This window comes from Cnephaeus nilssonii (assembly GCF_951640355.1).
Source record: "Cnephaeus nilssonii genome assembly, chromosome: 7".
Taxonomy (NCBI): domain Eukaryota; kingdom Metazoa; phylum Chordata; class Mammalia; order Chiroptera; family Vespertilionidae; genus Cnephaeus; species Cnephaeus nilssonii.
In genome coordinates this window covers 16,119,358-16,133,230 of record NC_137078.1, presented here as the reverse complement: position 1 = coordinate 16,133,230, position 13,873 = coordinate 16,119,358, and the positions used below count along the sequence as shown (strand labels likewise).

Here is a 13,873-nt window from a genome sequence, read left to right as displayed (position 1 = left end):
CACAGATACACCCGTATGGTCCCTTTTTTAAAAACAACAACAACACAAGAATCCATAAAATATTAACCTCTTGCATGCACTGACCACCTGGTATGTGACCCAGCCAAACTTGCGAGGAGCAAGGGAGCAATTTTAGATTCCCTGAAACAGCCGAATCCAGAAGGATCTTCTTTCAGATACTGATGTTTGGGTTCAATAATTAGTTTTAGACTATAACGGGGAAAATGGGATTCTTCAAGAGATAAATCAAGCTTTTTCTGCCCTTTCCCACACCCCCAAAATTTAGGCTGCCATCAAACACACCCCGGACCTAATAGAAGTGCCACTATTAGCCACCTGATGTAAAAAGTAGCACTGCCAATAAGAAACTATAGAGAAAGTGAAGATAGGGTGACACAGGCAAAAGAATGGAAATATAACTTCTTCTGAGTCAAGTAATTGATTCAGAGTTTTATCATAAAATGATGACAATGGTCTGGTAACCTCTGTCTAAGAAAAGCAAGCCTTATTCTTGCCTACACCTCATTAAAAGACTGCAATTCGCCAGTAGAAAAACTTTATTGCTTTAACTGCATGCATGACTGATGTGGCACTTAACTCGCAAACCGAACAGCCCTCAGTACTGTCTTCAGAAAAAAATCTTTTAAAATTCAGTTCCAACGGAAACCATCAGTGGAAATATTAGCATATTCATGCCCCTAAGTGTGCTTGCAGAGTCCCGAGATATAACACCTAGCAGGTGCCTTACCCCAAGGCAGTGCTCCGTGTTTATGGAGCTGCACTGAATTGAACATGAAGACTTCAGAAATAAGTTGGCTTACCAGCAGGTTTTCATACTCCTCCTCCAACTGGTAGATGGCAGATTTCTCACGCTAGAAGGCAACAAACAGCAGGTAATGATTTCATTCCCCTTGTGGGTTTGTAGAGAAAGAACAGTTCCTCCAAACCTCCGTTTTGTCAGATCCTGACTTCACATCGCTCGGCAGACTGTTTTCTCTAGGAAATCTTTCACTCATAGGGACCTCTCCCCAGCTGGGGTGAAGGCGAACCCTCGCTGGTCTGGCAGTGCCATCTCCCCAAGTGAAGGCCTGGTCACTGTCACTTAAAGACTCACTGTTACAAACTTGTAAAAGTTTGAAAATATGATTTAGGACTCCCTAGATCTTAGGGAAAATCGGTCAGATACTCAAGTGGACAAATGTAAGGCAAAAAAGAAAGCAAGAAAAAAAGGAGGATGAGTAACTCTGTTCTAAGAAAAAACAGTATGTTGCCCTGGCCTGTGTCGCTCAGTTGGTTGAGCATCGTCCCACGCACCTCCCAGTCAGGGCACATGCCCCGGGTTGCAGGCTCGATCCCCTGTAAGGTGCATGCAGGGGGCAGCGAGTGATGTTTCTCTCTCACATCAATGTTTCTCTCTCTCCCTCCTCCTTTCCCCTGTCTAGAAAAAAAATATTTTTAATTCTTTGAAAAAAAAACACATATACAAGTCTAGGGGGAAAATGAGCGCTTAAAATCAAATGAATATTTTATGTTGTAATTCTCAACCCAGCTTCGAGTCAGTCCTTTTAGCAAAGGAAAGGTATCAGGATGAGACATAATTTCCCTCAATGGAGATATGTTTTAATTACCACATAGAAAAGAATTCACCAAGGACATAAAACTGTATGCCTGTTGGATTTTCCCGATTTGAAGAGATGCTCTGCATTCTGCAGAAAGGAACTACCACCCCCAAAACACTCCTTTACAAACTGCACACAGTGAGTGTTTGTATATCCTTAGCCTTTTGTTTAACTGCTCCCACCCAGTGTTAACGCAGTCTCTGGGAGATCTATCAGATTCTACTTCCCCATTTATGAGATGGGATTTTTAAAAATTTCCAGTCATTTGGGAAAGTAATCATAGACTAATGTTTCAGACAAAACTGGCTCGGATCAAGTAACTGCACAATCCCTCACTATGCTTTCTGGAGATTCTAAAGGGAAACATTTCAAAGTACCAGGTCGGCTTTAATTTTGTCCAGCTGCCAGCGGTAGTCTCCGATGGCATTGTGGATGCTCCTGTGGCTGGCGATGTGCTGCTCCACTGAGGCCAGGTCCACGCCCCAGGAGACCATGTCCATCTCCGCCTGCCGAGGGAGAGAGAGTGCCCTTCATTTCTGATCCTGTGCATCGGACACACCTTACCTACAGCATCAGGGGTCAGTGTACCAGGGCCACACATAGATCCACTCAGATCAAACTGAATATTCAGTGTTGAAACCAAAAAATCTTTTTTAAAGGCTTGGGATTTCCAAACAGCTAAGAGGGGTTGCTGAATATTTCCCTCAACTTGTCTGACCCCCAGGCTCAAGATGGGCTGAGAGGTGATTCATAAATGAGGTCCTTGAAGCCTAGATGATGTCCTCTGAAGAAGAAAAGTCTACATGTGCATATGCAAGTGGCATGTGTGTGTGTGTGTGTGTGTGTGTGTGTAGTGTGTGCAATACCTATGTGTCACACCTAACATATAGTATGTCATAAAATACTGATAAGTTTCTACAGTTAGTCATTTTAAAATGGGCATCAAAACAATCATATACTACTTCCCAAGCTAAAGAGGTAACCTAAAAGTACTTTTGTTGTTTTTCTTTAAATTGTTTTTGGTTAATATAATTTGTTTGACTCTTTAAATCCAGCATTCACTATTACCTTTCAGGATACAAAACTACCTATGGCCCGTTTCAAAGAGAAGTTACAACAAACACCCAATGCCTGACCTTCAATTAATTGGTAACATTGAGATTGTGGATTTATGTTTAGCTTTTTAAAAATTAAATCTAACTTCCTATTTTGTCTCTACTGCTTCAAATTTAAGAATGTCCCATAATAAGAATCAAACACATTGTTCCACAAATTTCATACGGTGGCCAGTCTATTTTCTCATCTTTCTTTTGCATGAGCTCATGTACAAATCACCTGTGTCATCTCCAAGACATGCCAAGGGCAAACATTCCAGTCTCTTATTACAGCAAGAACATAACACATGTTGTTCTACGCCACATCCGTGTTCTAACATACTTGGCAAGCTTTCAGAAAGGGGAGCCATTTCAGAGTCAGACAACTGAAATTTACCCAGGACTTTGACCCTTCTCTCCCACAGCTCATTTGGGGTTTAACAGAAACAGGTGAGTGCACTGGGAAGTTAATAAGATGACCAGGCTCCTGCTCAAGCCCCTCATTACCAACCTTGTGTATAGTATCTGATTGGCCCATCAGCACAAACACAAATCAGGGAAACAAAACAGAAACCTGGCACAGGAGATGTGTGACTGCCTACTCATTGTGCTGCTGGGGACACTGTTCCCTTATCAGCGGGGCCCTGTGGCTCAGTCTCCTGGGACAGAGAGGAAGAATGCAAGCTATGCTTTGGGAAAGAGGGGATAAGAGAAAAGGGACCCAAGAGAATCCCAGAGCACACCAGCAATGAAGGATAAAACTGCATATTCTTTTGAAAACACAGGGGCCATCTGATCTAAAAAGCATGGCTCATCCACGGTTAGAAAACGCTCCCTACTCCATGACAACTGAGTCCGTGTAATATGCCATTTTCCAAAATTTTTAAATGTTGAGCCTTTGCTACAAAGAAATTCTTACAAAGGTACACCCAACATGAATACAGAAAATGACAAATTCTGAGTTGTCATTTTACGTAACTGTCACAGTAAAAAGAAATTAGGGAATTGGACGTTTCATAATTTGGTTCAAAGGTTGTCTAACCTAACATCGCAGCTCCTTAAGCCCTATTAAACTAAGCCTTCCTTTGACCTCTCCAGTCCCCAAGTACTGAAGTGCCACCCTTTCCCCAGTCCTATCTGAGCAGGGTTTTATTCCAGTTCAAACACAGTATTTAATTCTACTCTTTTCGGCATAAAAATTTGGCATTTGGATGTGTGTATTTTGTTTTCTTCAATAACATTCATTTTCAGGGCCATGGAACATAATTTTTGAAACCACAATTTCTGGCATGGTGCCAATACATATAAAATGCTCAAGAAATGTGTGTTCAGAGATTAGAAGGGAATTTCACAATGTATACAAATGTTTAATCACTATGTTGTACATCTGGAACTTATATAATATTGTATTTCAATCATACCTCAACTAAAAAAATTAGAAGGGAATTTGAAAACATGCAATTAAGCTTGTATTTAAGTATCGGGGATTAGTAACTTAACTTTTATTCTACCTCCTGTAATGGTGTTATATAGCCCTTATAATAGGTGAGAGAAAAAGTAATGAATGACTATTTAGTCTCCTAAGCCCTCACCACTTAGGAAAATACACATACAAAAAATTTTAGGTTGTCAAGAAATTTTAGAAACACTGCTGAATTGGTCCAAGAACAAGTAATAAAACCAGTGTTTCTTACCACCACAACCACACTGCATAACAAACAATCTCTCCACAACTTATCATTCTGACATATCCACCTTCTCAAGAGGAGGATGCCTCACTAGTGCAGGTTTTCATTATAAAATTCCCATCGACATGATTATGGCACATTTCTACTGCCACCTGTTCATTACAGCGCATAATTACCACATGAAACAACAAAATAGCAATTAACATTGAAAAATACTTTGTAGGAACTCCGGCTCTCGGGAAGGCTCTGCACACTTGTGTTGCCATGACTTCACTTTACTCCCACACAGCGACCTGCGATTGCACAAGACAGCTGACACTTCAAAATATGAGGTGAGCCGCCAGTGAGTCCAAACCAGAATATCCAGTTTTAGCCAGTTTCCAGCTCCTTCAATTTTGTTAACATTTTAAATGAGCCTCCACAACATTCTTTTGTTTTTTAAGTACCTATCAGTGACACCGATGAGATCAGCTACCATGCAAGGAGATCAGTGTCGTTTGTTAGCACATTCAGTCCCACAACAGACGGTTTTCCGGTTGTGCACAGAAAGAGCTAGTCAGTCAAAATCTACTACTTAAACCATCCCTGTTAAATACTACCTGGGTGATAAAGTTTGGCTATAGAGCAATGAGGCTAATTCTCTAAGCCATACAAGGGGAAAAGAACTGATAAGTTTCATACATTTCAAAACAGAAGCCCACTTGCAAATTGTATATGAGGAAAATTCCAAAAGGAGCAAGTCGTTGCTGCCCGCTGAGGGCCAGCACACCTGTCTCTGTGCTCCTGACTGCCGGGCTGACCCTGCCCCGTCCGTCCCTCTGGCCTACAGACTTGGGACGTTTGAGAACAGCCCGTGTCCCTCCGAAAGCTGCTTACTTACCCTCTGCTGCCTCATCCACCCCAGACATTCGCTGGTGAGGCGCTTGGTGAATTCATCCCACCCGGAGCCGCTCTGGCAGGTGTACCCTCCACCACCCTTGGAGCTGGCCCTTCGGACGCGAGGGACACTGATGGCTTTGTACAGGGCCCGCATTTGCTCCTGGAGCTGCAGGAGTCTGAAAGGAAAGGAAGACAATTATCCCCGCACAGGAAACAGCCCAGGAAAACACCCCTTTTCTGGGTCTCCTGTGTGTCAGTGTGGAGGCCACAAACGTTTTATTTGAAGAATATTTGTCTTTACCACTTGATGTGAATCTTGATCACATACAAAAACGTAAGGATGATGATACTCAAAGCCTGAAATATCATGGAACATGCCTTGGCTTTGCCTAACCTGGCCACACCTTCCGCTTTCTCATGAGTTTCACCATGGGAATTTTGAGAGCAAAATTCCAGGTACCCTGATAGCAAAACCAGGCTGCACATCTCTGCTTCAAACTGCATTTCCAACTCTAAGACTCTCAATTTTGTTTTCATTAAACTGAGCTTGACTTGGTACCAGATTCTTAGAAGACAAATGTGCCAAAGGCCGCTGCCGTCCCCTCAAGAGAGGTACAATGAACATCTTCTAACTCAACTCTTCAAAACACACACACTCTTTTAGGCAGGTCTGCTCAATTCTCATGGCAACTCTGTGATTCCACAAAAGATGAAGGTAGTGGTTTTAGTCACTTTGGATTAGAGAGACATAAAGATGCAAAATGCCAAATAAGCGAGCCTGTCCTTGTGAATATCGGTGCTCCTTTCAAGAGAAGACCTGGGTCCTGGGACTGAGGGTAACTGGTTGTGTGACATTCTCCCGCATTCGTGCTCTCTGGGCAATACCTTTTCTGATAAGCATCACAAGGCTGGCCCATCTGCCGCATCTCTCTGATCAAGCTATCAGTAATTTCCATCTGGTCATTGGCCTGAGCAAAACACTCATCCAGTTCTCTGCTCCGAGCCAGCTGTATTCCATCTCCATATTTCAGTTCCTAAAAAAAAGGATATGAGAGGTTCTTTAGCCAAAACCTGTGGACTAGATTTTAAATTTTCACTGGGCTTTTAAAAGTGTATTTACAGATTGCTGATCTTTCCCTTTCTTCTGTATCTTAAATGCCTATCTTTCATATTTACACACAACTCTCATCTAATGGGAATATTTCTGAGGTAAGAACACTGTGCCATTACACTGGCTAAGGTCTTTCAGACACAAACTAAACTTTTGCTGCATCTTATGAGAAAATAATTTTTCAGTTCTTAAAAAGAAAGCTCTCTTATCCACTACATTCAGACAATGGATTTCCTGGTTTTGATGATGCATTAATTATGTGAGATGTCACCTTGGAGGAAACTGAATGATGGATACCCAAGACTTCTTGTGAATCTAGAATTATTTTGCAATAAAAAGGTGTTTTTTGTTTTTTTTTAAAAAGGAAGCTTCCTCTGTTCACATAGAAAGGCTGATGCTTCAGTGCCGTATATGAGCTTTACCTAGAATGTTAGAATTGCTGCTTTCATTCAGCTTCAGCCAAATGACCCTTATTTCTCTGAACAGAAATGTTAGTGGACATGGTACATTTCCCTGACATGACTGCACCTCAGTGCATATAAATATGAAAACATGATGCCATGTGAATCTGTGGAAATACATGTAAAATGTATCCATAGCCATCGCAAACTGTCCAGGACTGGGTGTGAATGTGTTCAAAGTGAAGTCACTAGTGCCCCTGCTTAGCTTTCTGTAAAGGAATCATGTGAACATTTTTTAAAATATATTTTTTATTGTTGATAGTATTACAGACATCTCCCATTCCCCCCGCCCCCCTTTACCGTTCTCCTCCGAGCCTCTACTCTTCACTACCCTACTGCCCGTGTCCATGGGCTATGCATATAAGTATTTAAGTTCTTTGCTTTATCTCTTCTCGTCCCCCCAACCCCACATCGAGGTATATCACTCTGTTCCATGCCTCCATGCTTCGGATCTTATTTTGTTGACCAATTCATTTTGTTCATTAGATTCCAAAAATAAGTGAGATCATATGATATTTGTCTTTCTCAGATTGGCTTATTTCACTTAGGACAATATTTTCCAGGTCCATCCATGCTGTCCAAAAGGGTAAGAGATCCCTCTTTTCTACAGCTGCATTGTATTCCATTTTGTAAATGTCGCACAGCTTTTTTATCCAATCGTCTACTGATGGGCACTTGGGCTATTTCCAAATCTTAGCTATTGTAAATAACACTACTATGAACATAGTTGGTGCATACATTCTTTTTGATTGGTGTTTTTTGGGTTTTTAGGATATATTCCCAGAAGTAGGATCACTGGATTAAACAGAAGTTCCATTTTTAATTTTTTGAGGAAACTCCATACTACATGTGAACATTTAGAGGTGTGTATTTCAAATCAGATACTTGAAACAGCCAGAACTAGAACCAAGTTGGTTTGCTGAGCCCCAAATACCTTTTTACATGGATTAAAGTAAAGTTGTCTTTATAACTGGACAAAATAAACCAGAACAAGAACCCATGCATTATTTAAAATTAAGAAATTAGAACATTAAGATCGTCTCCAAAGAGATATATAAATTCATTTGATTAAAATCCCTCTTTTTATTTAACAGGGGTCCTGTGGGATGAGCCAGATTCCAGATATAGCCTGTGCATTAATTAATGTTAGCATCAAGGAGACTGAAGAGATACTATAAATTGGGGAAGGAATGGAAAAAGTGGCTATGGCCCCACCATTTTCTAGCCTGTTTTTAGCAAACTCAGAGTTAATGTGAATGCTACCGTCTTTTAAAATAAACACTTTAAACAGGAAGATCATCATGGGACCCGTGATTTCTAAGCTTGTTCCAATGGGATCATAACTTTCTCAGTAACATCAAGGAATATCATAAGGCTTTCATAAATGTTACCATTTTTTCCTCAAATTTCAATAGCTTATTTTAATTATATATATATATATATATATATACATATATATATATATATATATGTGTGTGTGTGTGTGTGTGTATTATATATATATATATATGTGTGTGTGTGTGTGTGTATTATATATATATATATATATATATATATATATTCTCAAATAGAATTGTTCTTACAATATGGTTATTTTTTCCCCAAAAAACCTTATTAAATTGATGGTGTACATCACAATCCAGTGACATACAGCATTTCTAGGAAAAGGAAGTATTAAAAAATAAATGGCAACAGGTTGCTGCAATTCCAACAGGTTGTTGCAATCTGCAGTGTAAACATTTGTTGAAAAAAAAGGTGTAAAAACTGGTTTCCATTGTTAAACCAACATTACAAGCAGGTTAAGAAGATATACATCGCTATCTCGTCTGTTTTGAAAAGATAATCTCCAAAGTGAAGGAGGGCAGTGAATAAGGACGCAGGGTGAGGGCGAGGAGAGCCTAAGCCAACCGGGAACCAAACGGGGCGTGGGTGATACCTGAGAAAGAGAAAGCTTACCGGCTGCACAATCAGCTCGGCCCGCATCAAGCAATCTGAGCAGTTCTGCAGCAGCTCCTGGATGGTGTTCTGGTTCTGGTGCCTGGATATCGTTCCGGTCTGACTGATGAGACAAACACAGTGAAGCGGGCATGAATGACTTCTTTCAATTCTGAAATCATTTCCAACGTTCAGAAAAGTGGCAAAAATGAGACGAAACACTCCTGCAGTCCCTTAGCCCAGATTCCCCAATTGTTAACATTTGCTGAGTAACCTTTTCCCCCTCTCTGTATGTAAGTGCATTTATACATTTTTCTGAACCATTTGAGAACAGTCATGTCTCTCTAACCCAAAATATTTCAGCATGAAATTCCTAAGAATAAAGATATTCAACTATATAACCACAGTATAATTCTCAAATCAGAACATTAAAAATGGATTGAATACTAGTTTCTACTCTACAGAACTTTTTCATATTTTTCTAATTAGTTCAATAATGACCTTAACATCAAGTTATTTGTGTGTGGTTTTTTTTCCAGGTCCAAGGTCCAACCCAGAAATACTCCTTTGAGTTGTAAAAACATTTCTGGCAGCTTCTCTATCACACCTCTTGCTTCCCTTCCACCACCACCCCGTTTCCACCCCCCACCCCCACCCCACCCCCGCCAATATCCATAAAGCCCAGCCCCCAAGTCCCTGGGGGAAGACCTCAGAGCATAAAGGTGTTACTGGCAAGTCTGGCTACAGGAAATACTAGGAGACAAGAGAAAAGCTTATTCAACGAAAATACTTTCTGTAATCACAGGGAAAGAAAGCATCAGTAAAGAAATAATGGTGTGAAGAAAGTGATGGAAAGTTAAGCATCTTTAATGCAAAAAAGAAGCTACTTTTCCTTTCAAGATGATCCTAGAATATTTTTCTCTACAATGATGCTCATGTACATGTCAAATGAAGCACTTTTCTGGAAGAGGCGTGATAGAAACCTTAAAACAACAGTGGTGCTTAAGAAGAAAGGTTGTAGATGTTCCATATTTTAAAGAAAGACATTACAGGAATTTAATTTGCACCAGATGTAAGTAAAAAGAGCAAGGTATAATAACACAGTCTTACTTTTAATTTGCCTGGATACATTATGCCGCAGCACAGCCTACTGTAGTTTAGTTTAAGACAGATGTAAAGCATATTAAATTATTGTTTAATGATCGGGAAAAGGCCTCATGAATGGGCTACAAGAAGCCTGTGTCCCTCGTGAGACTTCACAGCCACCCAGGCTTTTGGCCAGGGCCGCCTGTAGATAAAACTGATTGACGCCTGTTTGATGTACGGATTTTCTCTTATGTGCGTCTGTGTCTGTGTCTGGGGTGGGTGTGTCTGTAAAAGTTTTAAAGAAAGAATTTCACTGTTTGAAAAAAAGGGTTTGAAAAATGGCCCAAATGAACTGCAGGCTGTGCTATGCATACCTGGGGTAAAATCACAAGAACGTGGGGAACTTCTCCCACCAGGCCTCATTCTGTGTCATTTCACATCAGGAAGCACTCACCGACTTTCTCTCTCCGCCACCCAGGTGGTCCCTCCCTGCAAGCAAGGCTCCCCAACAAGCCCGCACTAGCTGAATCTGTGTGGGTGAGGACCCAAGCTTTCCCTGCGAACCACTCCCAGGTGACGGCATGGCTCCGCCAGGCAGGCCCAGGCGATGTGCCGCCTGCACTGCCCACCTATCCAAACCAGGTCACCACACCCCCCATGAATGCAGTCAGTCTTTCTTCCACTCAGACTTACTCAGGCAATCTGGCACACTTCTCGTCCTGCTGAGGTATAAACAGGGCTGCTTCCGTTGTCTAAACTTGCACAAAATTCCAATTGACTTAGAATCAGAACACTTTCCAAAATATACTTATTATAAAATAGAGGAAAGAAATCCAAGAGACAGAAGAAAAACTTCAGAAATACAGACACCTCAGTGAGAACCTTAGGATGGATAAGGAATTAGGAAGGTCCTGTGTAATTACATTTGTTTTCTTTTATTGAAGGGAGATGAGAGTAACCTTTCTTCTGAAACATTTAGTAATTCTGTTCAGCGATGTGGTTTACAGGGCAATTCCCACAAAGATTGCCAGTCCCTAGGATATAAGAGAAAGGGCTATCCCTTAGCACAATGGAAAGGCCAAGCTTCTTAAATGATTTAATAATATGCACTCCTGTCAACTATCACAAACCCAGCTATTAGGCAGAGGCAGATGGGGGAAACTGGGTGGAGTATGTGAGAACTCTCCAGGATCTTTGCAACTCTCCTATAAATCTAAAATCATTCCAAAATAAAAATGTATTTTAAAAAAGAGAGACCAACTCAGCTGTGAGTGAATATACCAAAGTGTACATATGTCTTTTTAAAGCCAGTTTATGACTAAATTCATTTGAGAACAAAATATAAAGGAAAAAGAAAGGGGAGGCAATTAAATGTTGGCTTAAAATAGTGAACTTTCCACATTTTTCTTTTTTTGGTCCCCTCCTACTTTTAGAAGACATTCCTACTTCTAGAGAGAGCAGTTGACATGTCTATTAAGATAAGTCATCTTATCTGCTTCCCCTCACTTTCATGCATCTGAACTTTAAAAACAAACAAACTTCATATGCTGTTAATAATGCTAAAAAGAATTATTCATGCTTACTGAAGGACTTGGTAAGTTTATCACACATGCCCTTGATATCCACTAAAACCCTATGGATTTTGCTTGACATTTTAGTAAATATATTAACAATTATGTAGAAAAGAGGAATTGAATGCACAAAAATCTAATCCCTGAAAGGGTCAAAAATGAAAAGCTAAAGTGTTAGACCAATGGAATGAAGAATCTTTGGTATTGCTATTTGTCTACGGGAAACTATGATCTGATTAACCGAATTTCACCTTATACACAACTCCTGAAGACTGTCTGGTCCTTAAAGCAAGCCCTACCTCTCCCGCCTTCCATCTGTCAGAATCTCACTGCAGTCTGAGGGTGGCTGTGGACACCCTTTGGAAGCTGACCTAGGTGAGAAAGGGAACCTTCTGAAGAGCTGTCATCAAAATGAAATGGAGGAAGGGAGACACAGGCCTGAGGTGTAATGACTGGGGGGAAGACAACCCACCTTCCCATTTCAGTTTGCTGCCTCAGCCCATTGAAGAACCCACACAGAACTGGCTGCACTCAAGTCAAGGAGGAAGTGCAGATAGAAAGAATTTTGACCTCTGGGGTCAGTCGGGTGTCAGACATTCAACACTGTGCAGAGCTGGATTCTTCAGCATGACAGCCTGGAGAGCTTGCTTCAGGGGACATGTGCATTTTTTTTAAGTTGTGTGTCTTTCAAAATTTTTTCATCCTATTTTTATTGACCTCATTACATTTTAGATCTTTTTTTTTTAATCTCAGAAATTTTCTAGACCTCAGTTTTTCATCTGTTAGGCTACACAGTTCTACGAATTCTCTAGCTCGTGCTTTCTCTAACTCTATTTTATAAAACTCATTCCTTCTTTGAAAATAATCCAAAAGTCTATGTTCTGTCTCATGGTAGTAAGTTTCCACTTCAATTCATATACTGAGCGTACTTTGGGAAAATGCAAAATTCTATCAAATGTGAAAAAAAATAGTCTTTAAATAAATGAACTTATTGAACAAGGGTGTAAGGATTTAAAAATCTCTTGCTTTGAAGAAATTTTCAATGTTGGTACATATAGGTGTTAGGGGTGCAGAGATTTTTAATCCATGTTAGGACTGAACTAACAAGCTCGAAGTTCAATATTTAAATCCCATTTCAGTGGCATGAAGATGAAAGATGGCATGAAAAGAAAAGAAGAGAAAAAAAGAGAAAAAGAGAGAGAAGAGAAGAGAAGAGAAGAGAAGAGAAGAGAAGAGAAGAGAAAATAAAAATTCATTTGGGTCAAATCAATAAAAAAAATTGACTTCTTAAACTAAAATTAATAGCTGTCCTTAAAAAAATAACATTTGCTCTTAAAAGTTTTTAACTTTCTGAAATTCTGTTTTATCTTCAAACTCACAAAGACAAATGACTCATGTTTCTTAAGTTCCTTCTGACTTGTTTAAACAAGTAGTGGTTCCAACAGATTGCCTTAAAGATCCCTTGTCAGTGGCTAAAAGGAAAACACGTTCTGGATTTTAATCCAAGGATGGAGCACATGAACATGTGAACAATATTATAGAGCTTTGTATGTTTTATTTTACCACCTCTAAGTAACACTCTTTTCTTTAAAAATGACTCCAAAATTAGCTATCTGAAGGCATTAGTTTAACATTTGTTACCAAGAATAGTATAAAAGAACAAGGACAATTATTTTGAAGAGAGGCATGCAGCATTACAAAGTAAAAATATTTTTAAATAATAATAGTTACTCTCCTTGTTTTATAAAAGTAATTTTATAACAATCTATTCTGTTTATTAGACCCTTGGCCCATACCACCTAACTCTGTATTTCTTTTGTGTATATACTTTCTCAACCATTGGATTCCTTCTTTCCCTTCCTTCATCTCTATCTTTGTACCCCTCTTCTTCCCTCTATCATCTCTACCTCTATCTCCAGTCTTACTTTTGTCCATTCATCAATGTAGGGTCCTGTACAAATGCCAGAAATGGTATCATGTCTTTTTGCATTCGGGTTCATGAAATAATGGCCTCAGAAAAGCTCAATAACGGTTGGAAATATAATGCACTAATATTGATCTTAAACCCAATTTGCTCAGCTCTTTATAATTTTCAAACCATTTTCACATATACTATTTTGAGTTTTTTAAAGAATCTTAAGTAAAAAAAAAAAATGTGGTGTCTGTAAAAAAGTATTTTTACTTCTTCATTTAAGGACAATGCCCTAGCTCCATGACTCTACTAAACACTCTACCATCCTCCAGAAGTTGCAGAGCAAATGCTGCCTCCTCTATTGAGCTTTCCCACACACACCTCTGCCCTCATTCCACTATTTACACACCTGTCTTCCCCACTCCTGGAGATCAAAGTGCCACATACAGTCCCACACCTTCGACTCCTGAGTGCACCTAACAACACAGAGTTTGCACACAGAAGGTGCTTAATGTAT

General features: G+C 39.9%; 1 protein-coding gene across 3 annotated transcripts in view; it reads right to left on the bottom strand.

Moving 5' to 3' along the window:
• Positions 1-13,873, bottom strand: part of DSP (desmoplakin) — a 42,274-nt gene that overhangs the window by 21,139 nt on the left and 7,262 nt on the right. For all 3 annotated transcript variants that reach the window (XM_079776836.1, XM_079776838.1, XM_079776837.1), the window contains exons 2-6: positions 8,809-8,911; positions 6,166-6,314; positions 5,282-5,456; positions 1,997-2,125; positions 822-872 (exon numbers count right to left, since the gene is read on the bottom strand). In XM_079776836.1, coding sequence (XP_079632962.1) covers positions 822-872; positions 1,997-2,125; positions 5,282-5,456; positions 6,166-6,314; positions 8,809-8,911 — 607 coding nt within the window. The remainder of the gene's footprint in view (positions 1-821; positions 873-1,996; positions 2,126-5,281; positions 5,457-6,165; positions 6,315-8,808; positions 8,912-13,873) is intronic.